A 24,083-nucleotide genomic window follows, 5' to 3' on the forward strand; every position below is an offset into this window, starting at 1 on the left:
AATTCAAATTAAAGAACAGTCACACTACAAATGCATCAAACATGTATGAACAGGTACGTAGGCCCGTCATCTGTAACACTAGTAGGGAAATTAGACTCGTCGTTGCGGCGTCTCCATGACAACAGCAGTACACAAACAGGAAGCAGGTTAGAGGAGGATGCTAGTGTTAGCCGTGCTGTACAACTCCTCTGTAGAACTCGTCATAGCAAACAAGTGTTTTTTTATCTTATTTTAGAGAGGATAAGCAGCAGTAATGCCCAAGAAGAAAGCCTCCAAAGTGAAGAGGGCGAAAGCCGGGTAAGATATTGGTTTGTACACTTTCAACGAGTTGGATGTGGTTTGGATGTAGTTACACTTTTCTTTTTTTTTTCCAAATTTATTTATTTATTATCGGCAGTAAAGGGAAGAAAGATGGGAAGCAGGAGTCAAAGGCAGACAAGGAGACAGACTTCGAGAAGGCCAAAGCTAACGCTGCCCTGTGGGAGCTGAGGTTAAAGGTCACCGACCAGTCGCTCGTGCAGCACCGTGACTCTTGCCGGAAATTGGCACGCGCCAATGAAGAGCTCACAAACCAGCTGTTTCGCATGGAGAAGGAAACCATCGACATGACCGGGTTTTTTAAGAGGCAACATGATGCAAAAGAAGAGAAGGTCACAAACAGGACTGCATATTTAGTTTACATCCTTATAATATAAAGTAAATGTATTAACTCACTGTCATTCATTTTCACAGATAAATATGCTGGTGGAAAGCCTCAAAAACCAAGAGATACTTGCAGGTGAACAGCAAAATAAACTGGTGAGTTCATTAACCCTTAAGGACCCAGTGTGACTTTTGTGGCACTTCCCAAAAATATATTTTTCTCTCAATTTAACCTTTTCTAAGTGATTTATCACTATTTATTAGCTATTATCTTCTGAATTTTTCATTTTTCCAATAAAAATAATCTATTTTGCTATGTTTAATTGACTGATCATGTAGATGTTCATAAAAGCTCAGAGTAAAGTCAAAGGTTATTATATCAAAACAGAAAAAAAATGAAGATGACTTTTTCAGCAAAATATAGCAATAACTGAACATAAAACAAGTGTCTCCATCCACTGTCATTGATCCAACTCCATGGGTTTTACTGGTGAATCATTGTTGCAGAAGATGACAGTGTTTCCACGTTCATTACAGAGCTTCTGAAGGTCCAAATGGGTCATATCTGATGACCATGAAAAGATGACAAATTGCATTTTACAACAATTACTTACATGTATTGATGGGATTAATGGATCAACAGTTTAGATCAGCAGATGCTATTTGTCGACGGTGGATGTTTGGGTCATTATGGGTTAAAAAACATCCATAAACATAAACACATAATACATAAATCAACAATCAATAAAACATGCACTAGTAGCTAGAAAACACAATTGCTGATTTACTGAAAGTTTAGAACTGTAGTATCTAAAAAATCTGCTGCGCTGCACTGTCTAAACAGCTGTATGTCTGTGTAATTATGTTGGCAAGTATTATGTAAGACAACAACAATAAAACAAAGAGACCATTGAAAAAAAAAAAACAGAGTCTCACATTCCGACTTACATGGTCTTATGTTATTTTAATCCTTGTGAGTGGCCACAGAAAAAAAGTGCAATTTAAAAGTGCTTGGTCGGGAATAGACAGTCACACTGCTTGGTCTTGATGTGTTAACCATGAGTCACATGTCACACAGATTTTTACTATAAACTGCCCGTTTAAGTTACATAACACACACCAAAGAAACTTAATTGACTGCTTTTATCCCCTCTGACCCCTGCTGCTTGTAGTTATGATCAAGCTATCAGACTGACATGACAATATTCAAGTGGCTTAACAGGGCAAAAACGTGCAAGTTTTGCTGCTTTTTCTCGCAGATGTTTTCCATCTTCCAGCTCTTATTTTATTCTGGTAAAATGGAGACCAATAAGCTTCTCAGAAAGAAAAAAGAGGCATGGCCTGGACCAACTTAAAACATCTCTTTTTAGACATGTATGGAACTGTCTCATACATCCACTTACGGAAAGAAATAATGTTGTGGTTAAGACTAAAGATGTGACTTTACAGCTGTAACAGCCCTTTTCTTATTTTCAAGTGATACTACTTGAATACAAACTGAGTTGAGGAAATCAGTCATATTATGATACCACCCTTTTCTAGCAGCAGAGAAAAATATATGCAATAATATCTGTTAATTGGAAGACATTTCTTTGAAAGCAAATTATGTATTTATTTAACCTTTATTTAACTAGGTAGGTCAATTGAGAAGTTCTCATTTTCAATGACGACCTGGCCAAGAGGCAGCGTAATAGTCGCATACAAAACAATAAAGACTTAAAAAGCAAACCCATAGAAACAGATAATACATGTCATGTCAGTCCAGAGAGAGTAATAATTACGAAATTTATGGCGACATTTGTTAAAAAGTATCTGATGTATAAGTGTGAAAAGTGCATATAATAGAAAGCATAAAGTGGTATAATATTATACAATATATACAGCTCTGGAAAAAAATAAGAGACCACTGCAAAATTATCACTCTCTCTGATTTTACCATGTATAGGTATGTGTTTGAGTAAAATGAACATTTTTGTTTTATTCTCTAAACTAGCCACATTTCTCCCAAAATAAAAATATTACTTAGAGCATGTATTTGCAGAACAAGACACATGGTCAAAATAACTAAAAGATGCAGTGTTTTCAGACCTCAAATAATGCAAACAAGTTCATACTGATTTCTAAACAACATAATACTAATGTTGTAACTTGGGAAAAGTTCAGACATCAATATTTGGCGGAATAACCCTGATTTTCAATGACAGCTTTCATGTGTCTTGGCTCTCCTCCATTGCTGTTGGATAACTTAATGTAGCTCCTGGCATAGAAATTCAAGAAGCTCAGCAATGTTTCATGGCTTATGACCATCCATCTTCCTCCAGAAGTTTTCAAAGTGGGTTCAGGTCTGGAGATTGGACTGGCCATGACAGGGTCTTCATCTGGTGGTCTGTCATCCACACCTTTATGGACCTAGCTCAGGCCAGGAGCATTGTCCTTATAGAAAAACCAGTCCTCAGAGTTTGGGAACATTGTCAGAGCAGAAGTCCAGTAGTTTTCAGTAGTTATTTTTGGATTCCAATTACTTTTACAGTACTAACAGCACTGTTTTTGTCTATTGAAAGAAGATTGTGATGGCTACAGTAGTGGTGTTTATACTTCTCCTTCTTAAATAAGACATGGATCAGGTGTTTATTCAGTGGAATAAGGTGTGCTTGTGTTGGAATTTAACAGACACAGGAATGGAATGGCTGTCATACAGACAGTGGTCTCTTAATTTTTTCCAGAGCTGTATTTGAGGAACGTTGTTTCATTTCAGTATTTTTTTTATACACTTTTGTTGACAAACTGCTTATCTTCAGTCCATCTTTGAAAGGGCTAGACCTTTCCTGGATGCTGCCTTTTCACCAAACCATGATTACTTTTCAGCTTTTTTTTTTTAGTATTTTGTAGAAATGTATTTTTATATATGAAAATGACGCTGACCAGATAAAAGTTAAATGTTCATACTGTCTGCAATGAAATACAAGTAAAAGTACATTTCAATATCACTTATTCCTTTTTCAATATTACATACTGTTTCAACACTTTATTGAGTTGTATTATATATATATATATATATATATATATATATATATATATATATATATATATATATATATATATATATATATATGTATATATACACACACATATACAGAAACAAGGGAATAACCTAATGTAAACAACAACACAACAGTACATAGTTAGTATGGTTTTGTTCCAGCATGTGACTCCAGAGTAGCTTCAATCTCCTTGGCATTGATTCTACGAGTCTCTGAACTCTACTACAGGGATGAGCATCATTCTTCTAAAATATATTCCCACATTTGGTTTTTTGATTACAGTAGTGGAGAGTGTTCTGTCTAACAGATCAGTTCCCTCATGTTCTATTGTCATCCTAGAAAAGACCACTACTTCCGAGTTTAACCTTCAATTAGTCGTCTGTCTGTATAGAACGTACAGTGCACATTATGCATATGTAACAGATATGGCTGCATGGATGTAGATAAATGTACAGAGTTATCTAACGGGTAACGATTAGGCCTACAGTTGTAATCAGTTGGTTGATAACCTCTCATTTAGTCGTCATGTACATGTTTGTGGGTTCATGTTTTGCTAGTGTCTCATGACTTTGGTCACTTTGTCACATTTTTCCTCTGACTGGCTTTTCCACAGTAGCATCTTGAGGTATTTAGCCTGAATGTTGGTTTGTAAAAGACTATATGGCCTGTGTGAACTTTTAGACAAAACTGTTTTACTTCCCAACTGGTACAGGCAGTTCTTTGGCATTCACAGTAGCTCTTGTGTAGAAATGAGTAAATGTACTGTATATGTACTAGTTATCCATTTGTTGTGTTGCGGCGGGGGATTTTGTTGTGAATTTAACTATATGATTGTCTCAGGTTGAAGATTACACGTTTCAAATAAATGAGATGAAGGATCTGTTCAAGAGGAGATCCAATGACTTCAACATGATTGAAGACGGAATGAGGAAAATTAAGGAGTTTCAGAAGCGGAAAGCTGAGATGGAACAGGAGCTGAGTGATGTGAGGGAAATAGAAATTTTGCCCATTAACAGTTTTTTTTAAGATAATATTTGACTGTCATTAATAACATATTCTTTTTTTGTAGATTACAGAAAGTATGGAGATTGCTAACAAAGAGCATAGAGAAAACCTTAACAAAATGGAGTATAAATTCTTCAAGGAAAAGGCAAGTATCAAAGAAATCTTATCAATGTGGAAGGTGATGACTAAAAATGCCGGGAAGTAACTGTATAATGTACTTGAACATGCTTTACTGAAATAGTATAGTGATCTGACTCATGATGAAAAAATAGCTTGACGCTCAAGGTGTCCCAGATGTAACCATGAGTGACATTTGTATATTGCCTCATAGGCTCGCTTGGAGAGAGAAGCTGAGCAAACGATAGCCCTGGTTGTGGAGAAGGCCCACAATGAAGCCGTTGTGTGAGTGTGTTTCCGCTGTCCCTACACACTCTAATTTTATTCTTCAGCGGTACCTGCAGGGAACCCCCGAAGGCAAAGGATAAATAATTTTTGCTTATAAATGTATATGTATATGAATCTATGTATAACTATAACTGATGTTATTTTCTTGACCACAGTGGTTTGTCATGTTCATGATAGTGTACATCACCTTAGCCAATGATCACATCCTCAGCCATCCCTGAATTTCCCACAGGGAGGGAGTTTATTACTCTTGAGGCCGTAAGTTTAGTTATTTTTTACAGCTCATAAAACATCAACATTGATACTGGTGTGGTCCTATTTGCTTTGGTCTTAGTTTCAGTAATTGATTTAATTTTGAACATTCAGCTTGTGTTCTGTACAAGTATACTGTTCCAGTTAAGTCAGAAAATGTTTCTTCGAAGTCCCTATTTCAACTCTCTAAACCTTTGTTTAATTCTACTTTTACTATGATAGATGTAAGACCACATGGTAGAACTAAAAAATATATATATATATATATTCTGGATCTATTTGTGATCCATTTGTTTTCTCTGACATCCATTTAGTCAGCTGGATGATGCCTCACGATCAGTTTTTAAGGAGAACGTACGCCTGAATGAAGCGCTTAAACATCATACAAGGGAGGCAGATGAGTTGCAGAAACTGACAGATTCCCTGGTTAAGGAAAATGCCACCCTGACACTGGACAAGGTATGTTGGAAACACGGGACAGCAAACAGCAGTCTTACTATGCGGCACCAGCATGTCTTGGATAGAGAGCATTCATCTCCCAAAAAGTCATTTTGAAGCACTTCAGTTATGAAATATATGTTAGATCTGTCCAGCAAATATTTCAGGTGTTTTTTTTCCCTTGTGTTGTTTACTTGTGCTGTCCCTGTGTATTTAACTTGTGGTCCTTCTCCTGTCCCCCCTCCTGACTACTACCCGGCCTCTCAGTGGCCAGTGGTTGTGGTGAGTTTCCACTGATGTATGACTTCAAATTCAGTGGTTTCTCCTTTGCTGATTTCTTTCACTAATTCTTTAAAACAAATAAATATCAGGCACATTAATCTTACCTCAGATGATGACAGCTGATCAAGAGAGTAAAGTCACTTGTTTAAACTTGAGCAAGTCACTCAACAGTACTGACCATAACACTAATACAGTAGTTATCTGTTGAAGTTGTCATGCATTTTACTATGTGTGTCTTCTGTCTACTCTCCTAGAATGCGTATGAGGTGATGGCAAAGAAGAATACTGTTCAGATGAAAGCTCAAGAAGAGGAGCTATCTAAACTGAAGACTAAAGTTACCTCCCTGGAGCAGGCTCTCAGGCAAAAAGCAGAGGAATCTGAGCGGGAGCAGGAAAAACAAAAGAAGATGATGTCGGTTATGACCCAAGCCAGTCAGGTAGAGTTGGTGAAAATGCAGAAAGTGCTTGCCATGCGGGAAAAGGAACTGGGGCACATCAAACGTCTAGCAGGCACCATCGTCAAGCAGCGGACAGAGCTGGAGCAGTTCTTCCATGAGGCACTGGCTCAGGTGAAGCATGAGATCATGGCCAGCAGGTCACAATACAAAAAGGAGGCTCTACAGGCCTATCGTTGGACACTGAGAGGAGCCACAGAAGGAAAGCTCAAGTTTCCACCAATACGCACCTTCCATAAAGGCCCTCACAGCACCAACTCTGTCTACTCAGACATGGAGGCAGCAGCTAGGTGGTAGGTCCTCTATTTCCTGCCATTTTTAAAAACTACTATGTAATATCTTTAATCTCTTGCTTGCAAACACTCACAAACTAGTCCTCCTCACCCCCATTTACTGTCTGCATCCTCTTTGACAGTAAGAACAAGTGGTAGAGCTTCACATTCATTTTCCTGCATGTTTATCTAGGACACATCGACCTGGCAGCAATATTGAAATCTCAGAGCTTACTTGGGAGCAGAAGGAGCAAGTTCTGAGGCTTCTCTTTGCAAAAATGAATGGACAGACACAAAGGTAATTTATAATTTCAATATTTAGATTATTTGTTGTAGTAAAAGACTTGCTTGTCAATCAGCAACTCATTTCATCCCAGATGTGGGTGTACAAGCCACTTGTAATCCCAGAAAATGAACTAAACACTTCAGATCATTTACCTTCTAAGAACGAAATGCTGTGACACCACATAGTAGTCCAGGCTGAACCTCTGGTGACTCCTCCCTTTTTTTAATGTTTTAAACAGCCATTTTCTCTGCAGAAGAGGATACCATAAAACATCAGTTAGGCCTTAACCAATTTTCTTTTCCATGCAGCTGCTTAAAAAGAATGAAGAAAGAGTCTGGGCACAATAGTAAAAATAGGCCCAGCCGCAGAGTCGTGTGCTTGGAAACAAACATCTGGTCACGTCGATTTGCTTTCAGCCTATTGGCCCCTCTTCACGTGCCCTCCGAGTTTATTTTGTTCTTTGAACACTTGTGGTCAGAGAGCAGCTGGTAACATGATTTTCAAAAAAGGAGTGTGCAGGGGATCTGAATGTATGGGGCTATGGCAGGCAGGATACATATATTCATGTTAGCAGTGGTCTGGCACCTAGTCCTGCAGAATAACACAGAACATTTGGCGACTCTAGAGAGTCAGCTTGCACTGACCAAGTCCATGTGCATTGTGCTGACCCAGAGTAACCTCTTCTCAAGACGGACTGCAGGTCTAAGTGAAATGACACCAGTGTGCAAAAACATGTCTCTTCACTATGAGGTTTTGTATTTAACTGCAACTCTGCATTTTCCTGATAGAAAAACCAGCCAACATTTGGTTTTGTCTGCCTCCACTGAGAAGAAGAACCTTACTGACAGTGATGCTGCCGGGTAAGACACTAAAGGAATGTACGAGAATAAAAGCTGTACCTCATCCTTGCAATTATGAAGTCTGTGCAGATTTATTGGTCCCACATTCCATGTTTAGCTGAAAAAGCAGTGGCTGTGAGAACCTGAGAAAGTGAGAGTGCTTACATGTGATTTATCAGTTGCATTCTGAAGTTGCATAATAACGACTGTCTTTCAGAATTAGAGAGGAGACGTCCCAAGCGACCTTCATCACCCAGGCGCCTGAGTCCGTTCTGCCCTCGAATCCAAACAGCCTACCGGATATGCATCCCACATGACCTCTGTGTCGCCTCTTCATCGCACATCGCTCGCTGCATTGTTTGCGTCTGCTTTATAAGCTTCCCACAGACTGGAGAATACAACATGTTTGCTTCTGCTTGCAATAAAACCCTTACCACGTGTGTGTATATATGGCTTATGAGTACTGCCCTTTACATATTACACTTCTTAGAATTTTTTACAACTCATTTACATATTTTTGTTCATAGGCCTCAATTTAAAGTGACACTGACCACAAAAACAAATACGCAAGAAAAATAATACACTAAATGATCAGAAACACACACAATACAATGTGTCTCACAGGTGAGCTTCATTTATAAAAGAGGGATTTGTACAATATTGTGAAAATAAACAATGTAGTGGAAGAAATATAGCTCTGTACATGTCGTTTGGACGGATTAAGTGTTGGCCATATCATATACATACATATATATATATATATATATATATATATATATATATATATATATATATATATATATATATATATATATATATATATATTAGTTGAATATAACTAGGATATAAAAAGGGAATTAGGATTTAACAACTATAAAACAATTCCCACTGAACATGAGGCCTAAGCTGATGAGTCTATGGAAGGATATCTTTTTTTGTTCTAGTTCAGAAAAATACTGTATGTAGTGTAGTTAGCGTCCCATTGTCGGCATGGTAACCGCAGGACTTTTCAAAGTGGCATCTTCAGCTTTCCATTGTGAGGTGACAGTTTTTATCTGTGTGTAGAACTGGATTCCCTGCAAAAAAAAAATTTAAAAATTTGCATCGAGACTTACAGCTACTACCAATGACAATAGATACATCCGTTTCTTTCATACTTACTTGCTTTCCGTAGAAGTTCATGTCACCTCTGAAGGATCCTCTTGATCCAGTAAATGAGAACATCGGCAGCGGAACGGGGATTGGAACATTGACTCCAACCTGCAGAAAACAAGTTTCTCCTCTTTCATTTTCATAAGTGTAAGTTTTGTATAACAATTCCTCGGGATCCCAAATTGCTAGGATGAGTAAGATGCGGCTGATGGGAGATGTGGTCCTGCTATACCATTTAAAAAACAAGCTTACATGATAGCACAAAACAAAGCTAAACCTGCGGCTTATATTTGCAGTTTTGAAAGAACGGCACGCTCTTATGAAAGGGGAGAAAAACTAAATAAAACATTTTGTTATGAACGCAATAGAAACATGGCATGGTTGGTTTAGAATGTTTGAAACTGCAAGAGTAAGTTTGGACACACTAAGACCTTTTGGCTTGGAGGAAAAAAAAAGGAAAACACTGTAGATGTTTGTTGCAACGAGGTTTGGAGAGGAGGACAGCACATGGCCTGCACAGCATTCCCCGACATGTGAACAGCAAACACAGGGCATAACTAAGATCCACAGGCAAACAAACAGGGTAAAGCTGTCCATATTTATGCAAAAAGGCTGAACAGGACTAAGGAATCCCGTTTGAGTTTAATTTAAGATTTCCCCTACTCGAAGAGTTTCCAGAAAAATGTTTCTATGTCCCCCTGTTTTCGCTGAACAGACACGTGTTTGCTGTGGCTATTTGTAGTCTTGACTTGGTGGGAAGTGGAGGGAAAAGGGGCTGCCAGATGTGTATATTTTAGGTTAGGGGCAAACAAGGCTATACTTGACATAGAAAATAATTGTTTTTTTACAGAGTGTGAAGGCTTTCAACCAGAAATGTGATGTGCTCTGTGTTTGGGATGCTGTTTAGACATGACAGAGCAATGTGAATGTCTCCTTTCTCCCAAAACAGAGGAGCACATTTGGAGGCTGCAGCCACTCACCTGGCCCACGTCCACCTCATGAGTGTATTTGCGCGCAGTGGCACCATTTGTGGTGAAGATAGCCGTGCCGTTGCCATAGGGGTTGTTGTTGACCATACTGATGGCATCATCCAGAGTGTCTGCCTCGAGAACCACTAACACAGGCCCGAAGATCTCCTCAGTGTAGCACTTCATCTCAGGCTGTGTGAGCAGACAAGATCAACACTGTAACAAGTAGATGAGTAGATCTGGAACTGTTTTTACTTTATGTTAAAGGCGATCTGATCTGATCACATACAGTGGTGGATAAATGTTTGTGAACACCACATGCATTTGAGATGTATCGCAGAATCACTTTTAATTCATTGAACTGTGCAAGTATAGTTCCATTCTCCAAAATCACATGCTCCCTTCTGCGCATGCTCTGTTCCATCGAGGTCAAAACCGGATGTTTCAGAAAGATAATGAAACACATCCAGGACATGATGTTGAAACTGTCAAGAATTTAGTTTTGTTATTTTTTCTTGTTAAGAATAGACAAAAAAAATAATTTCCATTTGTTTGTGTCTGTCTGATGCAGCCACACCTATTGAAACACAAAAAAGATTTGTATACAAATATTACATGATAACTTTTAAAATTGTGTAAAACTTTAAACCTTTTTCTACTATTGTGGACAATGTTAATTTGATGTGATCTGCTTTTCAGAGGAATGATGTCATCTCTGTCCAAATTTTCCTACTCCCCTGATATTACATTTTCTGAGTTGCTGAATAATGAGTTGTTTGTAGGATTAATGTTCCTAAATTCATGAGTGTATTTAAGCCCAGTTAAAGCAGTCAGCTCTAAAAGTGTTCAGTTACTCTATTTTAACCTGCAGAAATGTGTGAGATGTGTTTTGCACAAAGACATGACAACTGAAAACACATTTGCATTGCCTCAATATAGCAACTTAACCTCCTAAGACCCAAGAAATGTCAGCAAAGTGCAAGCTTTTTTTGTTTTTTTATTAAATAAGTGCCTATATTGGAAACATCATGATGTAACAGTTTTTTCAGATGCAGTTTTTAAAATTTTTATGGAACGTCCTTTGTGGTGGATAGTTTTCTTTTCTTTTTTTTTTTTTTTTTTTTTGTATAAAGTTGTGAAACTCTTGTCCACAGATGTGAACAGAAAACCCACAGCTGGGTCTTAGGAGGTTAAAGAGGTGTCTGTATGTGTCCCAGTGTGAGTAATCCTAGTTTTACCAATCATTGTGTGTGGCGCAATTAGGAAAATGTGGACATTTACTTCATCAGTGAGCAAGTGTGGTTCCGGTTTTTTCTCATTGTTGTCGACATATTGGAAAAACACAGGTTTCTTTTCAAATAACAACCAAAAAATAAACATCAATGTCATGGCCCTCATTCCAGGGGAAATCTTATTTGCTTGTAACTAGTCGATGACATACACTGGAATTCCAGTTGTTCATCATATGAGCTGTTGGTCAGCAATATTATTTCATCATGTCAGGATAAAGATGTAAACCACATACTGTGACATTGCCGATGATGGTGGGCCCCACAAAATTGCCATTCTCATAGCCCTTGACTTTGACATTTCTGCCGTCGAGGAGCACCTTGGCTCCCTCATCCACACCACTCTGGATCAGACTGCAGACTCTCTCCTTGGACTGCGGTGAGATCAGAGGCCCCACATCTGCACCAGGCTGGTCTCCTAGCAGGGCCCCAAAAACAACCAGCTAGAAGGTTAAACACAATGGCACTCCTTGCAAGATGTGAGCGCACAAAGGGCACCAACTTTCAGATTTTTCTCAACCCGCAGACACACCAAAGCCAGGACGAGGGGCACCCTGAGGCACTCCCTCAAAAATGGATACTTATGGGTTTCCTGTGTACGGCACAAATTAGAGTCCATATCACTGCAAACATGGAGAATCATCCTCCATTTTACTCCCCATCAACTTCCTTTTCAAAGGATGTGATGTTCTAAACGACTATTTAGGTCTGGGCCGCAGATCTGGCCACAAATTTGCAGCATGGCTGACTCAACAAGCTCCCTCTACCAGCTGACTCTGATGTGAAGTTAGAACAAGGCAAAAGGCGAGAGGTGTGGTTAGGGCGCAGTGGGTGGCCCCGAAATGACTAAACCAATGGGCCCTCGGGGAACAGGGGCTCAGGAGAAATGGAGGTGAAGGGTGGAGTGTTGGGGCGCGGTACCTGCGTTCACGCGCAGAGCCTTGGCGCGCTCCACCAGCTCGGGCAGCCAGCTGCGAGCCTCACCCACCAAAATGGCTGTGGACAGGGCCATACAGCGCTGTCCCGCTGCACCGAACGCTGCACCCACCAGCTGGTTCAGAGTGTTCTCCTTGTTGGCATCAGGCATCACCACACCATGGTTCTTGGCTCCCTACAGAACATGAGAAGTGGTTAGCCTTTCACTGCTTGATCTCCACATCACAGCAGTGGGTTTGTCACAAGTGAGAACATAATATCTGGGATTTTTTTATAGTACAAACTTCATGAAACTTTGCCCCATGTTTTAGTCCTGCAGTTTGATGGACACAGATTGAAGTGAACAGATGATGCCTTCAAAACGTCAAGTGAGACTTAATAGTGATACCCAGCTGCAACTGCACCTTCACTACTCTACACAGCTGGCCTTGAGGAATGCTACAACCTGAGTCTAAACTCAGGCCACAGGAATCTGATGGTCAATGCTGCCACCTTCTGGATATCTACAGCAAGTATCCTCTTTCCATGATAATGACTCCAAGACTTATAGTAAATACTGTTCATACCTTTCTCTTTTACATGTATTTTTCTTTACTTTTTTTTTTTTTTTTTTTTTTTTTACTGTTTTCAGTGATCTTTATCTAATCTTATATTTTTGCATTCTTACCTTATTACACCTTACTTAATCTTACCTGACCTTATCTTACTTGGCTTATAACTTGTGTTGCATCATTCTAACAGATACTCACCATGTTCGACTGGACCCTCTTTCCATTCTTAGAGCCTCTCTCATAAATATATTCTCCTGCTTGATTTGAGCCAACGAAGCTGATTGCCTTTATGGCAGGATGATCACAGATGAAATTCACCGCTGTGTAGAAAAGGTATTACATCACAGACAGACAGTGGCTAAAATGACAAATAATGTGTTCTGATGCATTGCAAAGAGCACAATACAAATATTACTGAAAACTACACTAGACATTAGTCATTAAATAAAAACAAAGTACTTTTCTAAGTATAAAGTATAAAGCTAAGATGAGCTTGGTCTTTTATGTGGAAGTGTATTTTCAGCACTGTGATAAGAAAAAAGATCTGGGAAGTAAAGATCTGACAAAAACGGTTTAAGTTAAAAAACAAGAATATTATGTCATTATTTTTGAGTTGACAGATAGCAGCTGAGGCAAACCGAAATTTTCTGCAAACTGTCCTTTTTTTTTATACACATATAAGAATTGTTTTAGATAAGACCAAATAGGCATTTCCAAACATGTTGAAGATGCGGCCAGTTCATAACCTGCTTTGAAACAGTCAATTTGTTTGGATTAAGGATAACAACATCACCTACACACAAGGAATCACAAAAATCCTTTTAAATAATTAATGATGCAGATAATTGATATTTTATTGAATTTGACTCATGGCAGATCCATTCAAGGCCTCACAAAACACAAAGCTGTCACGGTGGGAATTGCAGGGAACTTCCTCTAAATTATTAATGAGCCCCCCTGAAAACACCACACATGAGCTTTTGAATGGCTTTTAATTATAATTAAATATTGATAATATGCTGGTTTTGCCATGCATTTATGTTCATCGACTGTTTACCTAACTAATTATTTGGCTGTTGCTTATTTTCATATTCAGTGAATTCTGTAAAGCCCTTTGAGGTGACCTTGTTGTGATACTGGGCTCTACAAATAATATTGAATTGAATTGAATCTTAGAGTTAGGCTATGTGTACGATACATGCATGATTCTTTTGATAAGAATAATGATAAATAAAAGCTATGATAAAACTGATTTATAAAAGTGTATTTTGGGTCTGATACAACAGTTGTAAAGAACTTGATTTATTTAACATCCTTTCTATTATCAATAAAATACACAATTATTAATACTGAAATAACTACATCTGTCACTTGTAGTATGGAAATATGCACATCAACAACTACTTTTTTATTTTATTTATTTTTTTAATTCTTTATTCTCATTAAACTCTGACCACTGCCGTCTTAAAGTTCTGGCAAACATTGTTTAATGGTACTGAAGAGCAACTCTTACCGTCATGTTGGCCGTGGATGATGTTGAGCGTCCCATCTGGAGCACCAGCATCCTGCAGCATCTTGGCCAGCAGCATGGTACAAGTCGGTACGCGCTCCGAAGGCTTCAACAGGTAGGTGTTTCCACAGACCATGCCCATGGGGAACATCCACAGAGGAATCATGGCAGGGAAGTTGAAGGGGGCGATGCCAGCACACACCCCAAGAGGCAAACGGTAGGTGTATGTGTCCATGTCCTTGGTGATTGAGGGCAGAGTTTCACCAAGCATCAGAGAGGTGATGCTGCAAGAGTGTTCCACAACCTCTGCAAAGAAAAGATCAGCAAACACAAAGTTATTTTGTTCTATTGTGAATCCTGCAAATGCCATGACATTACTGATTATGTTATATATAAACAAAATCAGAATCAGTCTCATATCTTCATAGTTGACAGTTAAAAGCATATCGGTGTGGACAACAATGACATATTATCAGGTTATCATAAAATAAAATAAAATAAAATAAAATAAAATAAAATAAAATAAAATAAAATAAAATAAAATAAAATATGCATTTGCTGAGACGACTTGGGGGGGAAATGACTGCCATGAAAATATTGAAAATACTGTTATTACAATCAACTTAAGGATGGTGAAGGTGGAAATTAAACGGAGTTAAGCACAAAAATAATTATTTCTCCTAATTTAATATATGCAACCACAATTTCTGCCTTGAAGTTGCATGCATCTGTTTACATCCATGTCTGTTCAGACTCATAATATACATAATGAAGACTCAATTCAATAAAGCAAAATGTAACTTCTCACCACATAGACATGTTTGATTTCAGTGAAGAAGTTTCAGATAAAGACTATTTTACACATGACAAAATCATAAAATGAATAACGTGTTATAATGACACTATGAAGCTGAAGTTGCAGTGCAAGATATAAAATGTCATCACATAATTTCTTTCCATCATACACTGGAATGGAATTTTGCCATAACTATCATATGAATTCTTGAGTCTTCAGTTAAAACTATTTTTGAAAGATCAGAGATGGATAAAGCATTTAGATACAAAAACATCAGTAAAAAACATTGTTATTCATCACCAAGTTCTGCATGGAAGTCCTGATGAAGTAAAAATACAGAAGCATCACCAGCAAAATATAGTGAAATACAGTTGGTTTGGTCTCTCTGACTCAGATATAATCATACATGACATCATTAGATTATTCATAGTAAGTCATATCCAGCTTTATAAACAGACCAAACAAAGAAGAAAAGACATAAGCTTCATGCACATTATTTTTCTGTTTTGTTTCAGAGTTCTTCAGGAATAATACTATTTAGTAGAACCGTTATTTACTCACAGACATGTGAAATGTGAGTCCTGCAACACTTGTTGCTTTAATCCTTAGGAATGAATTACATGAAAGGTTGTTCTATTTTTAACTGTATGAGATTTTCATTTTAGAAGTAACTAGCAATTAAAGTTGTTAAATGTGGACCAATATTTCCCTCTGAAATGTGGTGGAATTGAACTAAAAAGTAGCACAACTAATTATTGAAGGAATGTATACAATGGAAAAAATAACTCACAAACTGTGAATACAAGAAGCACAAATGGACAAAAAATGGAATAAATGAACTGATTACAGAACCCAGAATGGCAGAAGAACTGAATAATGTGAATGCAGTGTTGCTACCTAAGCAAGGTTTGTTGTTTTGTTGTTGTTGTTTTTGGTGACTATGTGTTTATATGATGTCAATAAAAACTTAAGTGAAAAAAATGTAGCATAACTATAAATACTTAGGTCAAGTACAAGTACCTGAATTTACAGAACTTGAGTTAATGACCTTAGTTACAGTCCACTATACACACACTCTGACCTTAACTTTTGACCCATAAAATCTAATCAGTTCAACTTAGATGCCAAGTGAATGTTCTTTACAGATATTAATAGTCGAGGGTGTCAAAATCACTTTAGTTCAGGGGTCACATATGGACCAAAATGATCTCAAGTGAGTCAGACCAGTAAAATACTATCATAATAACCTATAAATAATGGTAACTCTACATTTTTCTCTTTGTTTAAGTGTAAAAAAGTAAAATTACATAAAAATGTTTACATTTACAAAGTGTCCTTTCACAAAACATGTGAATAACCTGAACAAATATGAACGACCTGAAATGTCTTAAGAGTAAGTGCAATTATAACAATATTCTGCCTGTTATTAAATGTTTGGTGCCTTTGTAGATCCACTGTCATCTGTAAGTTGTAATGTACCCTATGATTAAATGATAAGCTGAGACAATACTGTTAAAATTGCACTTTGTTCTCTTAAGATGTTTCAGATTGTTCATTTATCTCACATTTTTTAAAGGACAGCTTGTAGATGTTAAAATTTTCATAACGTAATTTTACTTTTTTCAGTCTATAACATAAAGTCTAGAATTGACATTATTTATAGGTTATTATGTTAATATTTCACCAGTTTGACCACTTTTAGATCATATTGGGCTGCATTTGGCCCCTGAACTGAAATGACTGTGACACCCCATGCTCTAGACATTCCCTGGTCATAGTAGGTGTGGAGGCATAATATTTTTAACTACCATATTCTTAGACCTGCTACTAAAAGTTGGACTGAATGACTTGGTAAATTCTAGTAAATTGCGCATTTTTTTTTTTTTTTTTAAATCATGCATTGAACCACACTGCGCTAATCAGTGTCATTCAAAGTCATTGTTGTAGTTGAGCCAAAACTGGAAAAAAGGTAACTCAATAACCAAGTTAAAGTATAGAACATACAAACGTTGACCTGTTTGTTGAACTTTGTAAGGTTATGTGTGTGTATGGAAGAGAAACTTACGCAATCCTCTGAACACATCCCCCTCTGCATCTGCGAGGGTCTTGCCCTGTTCAACTGTGATGGACTTAGCCAGTTCTTTCTGAAACATGCAACATTCCTCTTGTGATTTCTCAGCCTCACAAAATAAACTGGATTCTTATTATGTTGTTCTACTTGAAGCTGAACACTGCTCACATGGAAACTCTTGTTTACACTTGAACTCTACACATTTTGACCCTTTCACTTACAATGTTATCCTTGATAAGCTGCTGATAGCGCAGAAAGATCTGCTGCCTAGCCAAGATGGACATCTCAGACCAGGAGTGGAAGGCTCTGGAGCAGGAGTCCGCTGCAGCTGACATCTCCTCCTGGGTGGCTTTGGGTACGCGGGCAATAACTTCGTTGGTGGCCTGCAGAGAACGACATCAGGATTAATTGCTGAACATGAATATGCTCAAATTATGTATATTTATTGCAAGAGAACATGCTTAAATTAAACAAACATTACGTCATAGGTGCATTGTGGTTCACCTGCAGAAACCAGTTTGTACAAACACATAATGACTTTAAGTACCATTACAGGTTGAGCAACTCAATAAGCTTTGTTGGTGTGAAACATGTCAGAACTGTCAGACATATATACGCTGAAACAACACTCATATACTTACAGGATTGTGAATGTCCAGCCATTCTGAACTCTTCGACTCGACAAACTTCCCATCAATGAACAGCTTGACAGTGGGCTACGAGACAATAATACATTACATGTGTTTTTAATAAATAGTTTAACTGTGTGTGTGTAACAGTGGGTGTGAAGTGTGACTGGTGTTAACTCACCACTGAGGAGGAGGAGTAGGACATGCGGCCAACTTTAAGGGGAACCTGTGGTAGAAATAATAATAATAATAAAAATCATATGAAGTGTCTTACAACACCAGTGGTAAACGGATTTATCAAGTAATTAATGCACTCAGCCTGTTGTTTCCAGTTGCGGCCTGTTGGATCATAAGATTAATGAGCAACTAAAAGGTGCAAAGTCAACCTGACTGAAGGACATTCAAAGTAGTTCCCTGGAGAGAAGGGGTGTTTTTCCTGAAAGCTTAGAATATATGCATTGAAATCATCCTGGGGAGCAAATAAAACTGACTTAACTCCCATCTGTAATAGATATCAGTCATTGCTCCAGTCCAGATCTAAATCCTGCAGCACATGACACTTGGCAGATTGTAAACAATATCAGCTGTCAATCCTTTCTGCGTCATCTGCAGCGCGCCAGACAAATTTATCCACCAAATCTTACCTTTGTTTTTAGTACTGATCTTAAAGCTGCTGACGCCATGATGGAAATGTTATATGGACCGCAAGCTGACTGGATTTGGACAACTCTGCAGGTAGAACTCCAGAAGAAGACAGCCTTTAGCTTTCCCAGTTGCACAGACGAACCTCAGTGTGGGCGGGTTTGGAGAAAATCTGAGGGTCGTGATTGGCTGCGTACCAGCACTCCCATCAGTGTTGCATCCCCATTGGTCACCTTTAGCTGCATTCTGTCCAATAATTTTAAGAGAGTTCAGAAAGTCCCGCCTCATCTGCAAAAACCGGATAATGATTGGACAAAACCTCATAGTAGACAGGCTGCCATTAAGCAGGAAGTTATGCAACGCGGAGCTACATTGTGACCAAATCTGCTTAAGTTATATACAGTCGACTGCATTTAACTGGGGGGAGATTTGAGACATTATTTACTCATCGCAGAAGACAGGAAATGAGGATATAATGGACGATTTTCTGCAGGCATAAGCGTCTACACAGCCTGAAAATAAAAGTGATAAGGCTATCCCAACCAAAACAATGCGCCTGTCCCTTGTTTGCCTCTCCAAGGTACTGTAACAGCTGCCTGCAAAATGTGTGCTTTCTTTTCTGCAGGCTGTTGTGTGTGCACAGTTCCACTAATGTAAAACACATGCAGCCCTAATGCTTAGTCATGGACCAAAGAGTAGGTAGGAGGGATTTTAGGAGAACATCCCATTGGCTGCTGAATGATTAAGAGAATGTGGACAGCTCTTAAAAAACTCCTTTCAATAGTTTACTCAGTGAAACCTAGAGCTATGGCAACCCAGACTAAGGTGAACCATGAGGAATAAAAGCTTATGTGTGTACTTGGGATCTGATTGTTTCTCACTGAGCTGAATGTTTTGCTTTGTGGCTTCTTTTCAGCCTATTCTTCATGGATACTTCAGAAGCTCCTGCTCCTGGAGAGTTCGCATCGGTAAGTCATCCTAAAAAGAGTTTGTCTGCTTTACAGATTTAAAATTTTGACATGAAGGTAACTAACATCATGTGCATCAGCTTTTGCTCTTAAAGGGATTGAGTTTGACCAGGTTCCAGTCAATCTAATCAAAGATGGAGGTCAGCAGGTACAGTGTGCACATTCACCCACATCAGTGCAAAAATGATATACAGTCATTATCTCTACCCTTATATATGCTCAATTATTTTTATTTTGTATGGACTGTAGCTTTGGATTCAATATAAAACAACATGCCATCATTAACCCTCAAAGACCCAAACCACAACCTAAAGCATCTACTGATCTAAAATTTTTAATAACTTCTGAATCGCTAATTCTATCAATACATGTAAATAACTGTGGTAAACTGCATTTTCTCAGTTTTTAATCGTTATCAGATATGACCCATTTGGACGCTCAGAGCCTTTCTTGTGAACATGGAAACACCGTCATCTTCTGCAACATTGATTCACAAGTCAAACCCATCTAGTTTGACAAGTGACAGTGATTGTAGATGCTTGTATTTATGTTCAGTTATTGATATATTTGCTGAAAGTCTCCTTTTCTTCTCTTTTCTCTGTTTGAATATAATAACATCTGACTTAACTATGAGCTTTTATGAGCATCTACATGATCAAGAAATACTGGAAATTACCAGATTTTCAAAAACATTGAACACTGATAACATTATAATAAATGCTGCTAAATTACTTAAACCTTTATAGGGCACTCATAGAAATACTCTGAAATTCAAAATTTCAACCTTAGTGTGTTATTTGAGGACCTAACATGACTTTATTACTTTTGGGAAATTTTTCAAAATTTGTTATTGTTGTGTAGAAAATCAAGGTCAGTGAAGTTACCATATTTTGTTCCTTGCCCATCAGTAGCAGAAAAAAAATTCAATAAGTCTATGTGAAAAATACAAGAAAAACATATGTAAGGTGAAAGGAAAATGTACTTTAGAACATTAGAACATCACTTTTAGAACATTAAAACATCCTAAGTGCTGATCCAGACACGTCTCAACATACACATTATCTCTTTGAACATCATTCCTTACATTAGTACCATTATTTCATGGTACCTAACAAAGCAGGTACAATCACTGTTCATACAGAGGTGGACCTTACAGATCCTGGAGACTACATTGGACCAGAGACTGTGGACTCACTGTCCTCACTGCAACTGCTGCTGTCACTGTCTTGTAATGCATGTGGAAATGACCAAAAATAGTCACTTGCCCAATGAAGTGTTAAGAAAGGTTCAATAAAGAGAAAAATATATTCAGGAGCTGCCACAAAAGTAGCACTAGGTCTTAGGGTTAAGATCACTTTAATAAACACTGCATGGATTTAGCAGCCTCATTCTGACGGTGCTTTTCTGTGTTTTCCAGTATTCAGAGCAGTACAAAACACTAAACCCCATGCAACAAGTGCCTGCAGTTGAAATCGATGGTGTCACCCTGTCTCAGTCGGTGAGTCTGCAGAATCTTCACCTCATTTCACCCTTTTATAGAAGACTGTACACGAGGATATTCAGACTGTGTTTTGTGTTCACACAGTTGGCAGTGATCCAGTACATTGATGAAACCAGACCTGGACTTCGGCTTCTTCCTGCAGACCCACAGAAACGTGCTCAGGTTCGGATGATAAGTGATATCATTGCTTCTGGGATACAGCCTCTGCAGGTGAGAACATGTTGAAGTTCAATTACACTTTTTTAGTTTGGTTAAAAACACTTACTTTACAGCTTTGATTGTTTGTTTTTTTTTTTGGTTTGTTTTTTACATGTCAGAACTTATACGTGATCCAGAAAATAGGAACAGAGAAGGTACAGTGGGCGCAGCACTTCATTAATCGTGGTTTTCAAGGTTGGTGGAAGCTCTTAATATTTTTATCACCTAATGTTCATATATTTAACAGATTAAAACCACTTTGTCTTTTCTTTCAGCTCTTGAGCCCATTCTGAAGCAAACGGCAGGGAAATACTGTGTCGGTGATGAGGTAAGAGCAAAGTGGTCATATCAGAGCATGATGATGGTAGGACATGGAAAAGAATCTTAATCCTCTTTAATCTGATTCACTTCTTCCTTTTAGGTCTCCATGGCCGACATCTGTCTGGTTCCACAGGTCTACAATGCAGAGAGGTATGTGGTAAGATATTTAGCAAAAACTATAACTTAAATAACTCATTAACACCAGTGAGGGTCATTCCATACCATTCTAGTTCATGTCATGGTAAAAAAGATCCACTTTATAATTCTTAGTTTTTGGAGGTAAATCAGTAGTTATTTATATTCTTAGGTTCAAACATCACTTATTTTTCCCAGGTGGGTTTAAATGGTGACTGTGAACACATGGTATTAATATAAATAGTTGCTGATTAAATAACTTGTCACTCAAACAAAAAGAGACAGAATTTACCTATAATAATACTTTAACTTTGGAAATAATTATACTGAACCATAGCTACAAAAACAAACTTGTCATCAGCTATAGCAGCAAAAACATCTGATCATGCTTTGCAATGAGATGTGCTAATTGTAAATCTGAACCACAATATTTCCAGAATGTCAGGACTTCCAGTTAGTTCAATTAGGTTATTTTTGTTCAAAAAATGTTTGGGAAGGAATGCTTCTCAGACCAAAAAGAGTTTGTTCGAGGTGCTCTTTGGAAAAAGGGATTCAAAAAGTATTTATCACGCTGGAAGAAAAATCCAAGGCACTCTCTTTAAGCATTAAAATGCCTTTATTACTACGGCATGGTCATATCCAGACCTAAAGGTCTAGATATTTGGGTCTAGATATGACCATGCCATGGTAATAAAGGCATTTTAATGTTTAAAGAGAGTGCCTTGGATTTTTCTTCCAGTGTGATAAATAGGTTATTTTTGTGTTCTTTTAATACTATTTAACTGTTCCCTTTTTCAGGCAAAACATAGCTATGAGAGTTCTGTTTTACCTTTACATGTTTCAACTGTCATCTGCAAAACTTTTAAAAGCACTTAAAAACAGTTAAGTAGGATTTTGAGTTAAATGAACATGTTTAAAAAAAAACCCACTCATTTCCTATCTAGTGCCAGTGCCTTTTTATTGTGTTTTCACAATCTCAAGAAAACATCTGCTAAATTGGTCAAATTTTATTATAGATATGATCCTTAAACCCAGTGAAGATTTAACCTCAGGATCAGAGCCCATCAGCTTGGATCACCATGGTTCAGAAATGTTTCAGACACTGTCTCTTTAGCTTGTGGTTGGGACAGTATCACTGTAGAACCAACAGTAGTCTTCATCATGTTTGGGTTGAAGCCCCTCGGTACCAGACTTCATTTCAGAAATATCTTGCTGAAATACTTCAGCATGTTCATCGCTTACACCAGCCAAAATGTATGAGACAGAAAAAGCAAAGTGTGACTGAAGGAAATTAATTTTGAGCTACATTTTGCAGCCTTAGCCTGTCCTCAAGTACTTTAGCCTAATTTGGAGCTCTACATTTGCCCACTTGCACAAGTAATCCCCAGGGTGTTAATCCTAGTGAATATGGGATCACAAATCACTTCTCCAATCTGTGGTCAGGTGAAAATTTCAGCTTCAGTTTTGCATCACTTTGAATTGTTTCTTCCAAGCAATCTGAAGTTTGATCACTTAGAATTTTCTAGTTTTCAAATTCCTGATGTGCTGGATAGATTCTTTTTTCAGGTTTCCTTGCCTTAATTAGATTAAATCAGGCAGTTGTCTCCTAATAGCAAAATCCTTGTTAACCACTTATTTGACCACTGTGCCTAGGATACTGAAAAGTCAACATGTAATATAAATTTGACTCAAAATGATTTTTGTTTGCTTGTGAGGAAAAAATCTGGAAAAAGATATGAAAAATATAATGTAGAAAAAGACTAAGCTAAATGTAAATTGGTGACAAAAAAATTAAACTTTTAATAGTAAGTAAAATATAAACATCTGAAGTTGATAAGTTGTTACATTGAAATTCTAGTTATTTCCAAAGCTGTACAATATCCAGTACTTTCCACTTTGTTGAAATCAAATTCTGAGATGTGAAATACACTGTAGGTTTGTCATATTCAGAAGTACACTGGGTAGATTGTCATAGGTCTTGCAAAAGGCAGCTTCAGAGCTGAGAAACCCACAATTTGACTATGTATGTCCAAGAAATATCACTTGAACATCCTTAAAATAATTTTGAATTAGAAAATGTTCATATTTATTGCACAGATAGAAATTGGGGGGGGCACCTTTAATTACCCTATAATTTAATAATCTTTGATATGAATTGTCACTTCAAGCAAAAGAAAAGCTGAATCTTAGGCTATTATAGAGATAGTAGATATAAAGATTTAAAGTTTTAAAGTAAGTTTAATAGAGTTACAGCTTGTCTTGTTTTCTGTTTTTTTTTTTTGTTTTGTTTTTTTTACCTTCAGGTTCAAAGTGGACATGGACCAATTTCCAACTATTAAAAGGTTAAATCAAACCCTACTTGAGATCGAAGCCTTCAACACGACTCATCCATCCTGTCAACCAGATACGCCTGCTGATCTGCAGAAATAGGACTTACCACCATCCTGACTTTCATGTTTCTTTCTACATTTATTAATAAAGTGATTCAGACAGTAAACC

At 37.6% G+C, this 24,083-nt stretch overlaps 3 protein-coding genes across 4 annotated transcripts; 2 read left to right on the forward strand and 1 right to left on the reverse strand.

Annotated features, from left to right (window-relative positions):
* The first annotated feature begins 253 nt into the window (after nt 1-253).
* Nucleotides 254-8,682, forward strand: LOC115413865 (basal body-orientation factor 1-like). Its single transcript, XM_030126985.1, has 11 exons — nt 254-297; nt 398-650; nt 733-798; nt 4,524-4,667; nt 4,753-4,833; nt 5,020-5,090; nt 5,660-5,804; nt 6,320-6,813; nt 6,986-7,090; nt 7,867-7,925; nt 8,135-8,682. Exons 1-11 carry the CDS (start codon nt 254-256, stop codon nt 8,494-8,496), a joined length of 1,824 nt encoding a protein of 607 aa, XP_029982845.1. The 3' UTR covers nt 8,497-8,682.
* A 178-nt stretch (nt 8,683-8,860) lies between these two features.
* aldh6a1 (aldehyde dehydrogenase 6 family, member A1) lies at nt 8,861-18,617 on the reverse strand. The gene is made up of 12 exons (XM_030126986.1): nt 18,464-18,617; nt 18,001-18,045; nt 17,832-17,906; nt 17,412-17,573; nt 17,185-17,263; nt 14,327-14,629; nt 13,012-13,133; nt 12,248-12,437; nt 11,563-11,744; nt 10,050-10,229; nt 9,079-9,177; nt 8,861-8,993 (listed from the first exon to the last, which is right to left on the reverse strand). Exons 1-12 carry the CDS (start codon nt 18,500-18,502, stop codon nt 8,889-8,891), a joined length of 1,581 nt encoding a protein of 526 aa, XP_029982846.1. The 5' UTR covers nt 18,503-18,617; the 3' UTR covers nt 8,861-8,888.
* Nucleotides 18,618-18,800: 183 nt separating this feature from the next.
* On the forward strand, nt 18,801-24,081 carry gstz1 (glutathione S-transferase zeta 1). Of its 2 annotated transcripts, none has more exons than XM_030126988.1 (9): nt 18,801-19,041; nt 19,378-19,429; nt 19,510-19,577; nt 20,847-20,927; nt 21,015-21,140; nt 21,248-21,323; nt 21,404-21,456; nt 21,550-21,599; nt 23,888-24,081. In XM_030126988.1, exons 1-9 carry the CDS (start codon nt 19,012-19,014, stop codon nt 24,012-24,014), a joined length of 663 nt encoding a protein of 220 aa, XP_029982848.1. In that variant the 5' UTR covers nt 18,801-19,011; the 3' UTR covers nt 24,015-24,081. The 2 variants fall into 2 exon arrangements, with proteins under 2 accessions (XP_029982848.1, XP_029982847.1); XM_030126987.1 differs by lacking the exon at nt 18,801-19,041 and adding an exon at nt 19,082-19,286.
* The last annotated feature ends 2 nt before the right edge of the window (nt 24,082-24,083 follow it).

The sequence above is a fragment of the Sphaeramia orbicularis genome, chromosome 22 (genome assembly GCF_902148855.1).
Source record: "Sphaeramia orbicularis chromosome 22, fSphaOr1.1, whole genome shotgun sequence".
NCBI lineage: Eukaryota > Metazoa > Chordata > Actinopteri > Kurtiformes > Apogonidae > Sphaeramia > Sphaeramia orbicularis.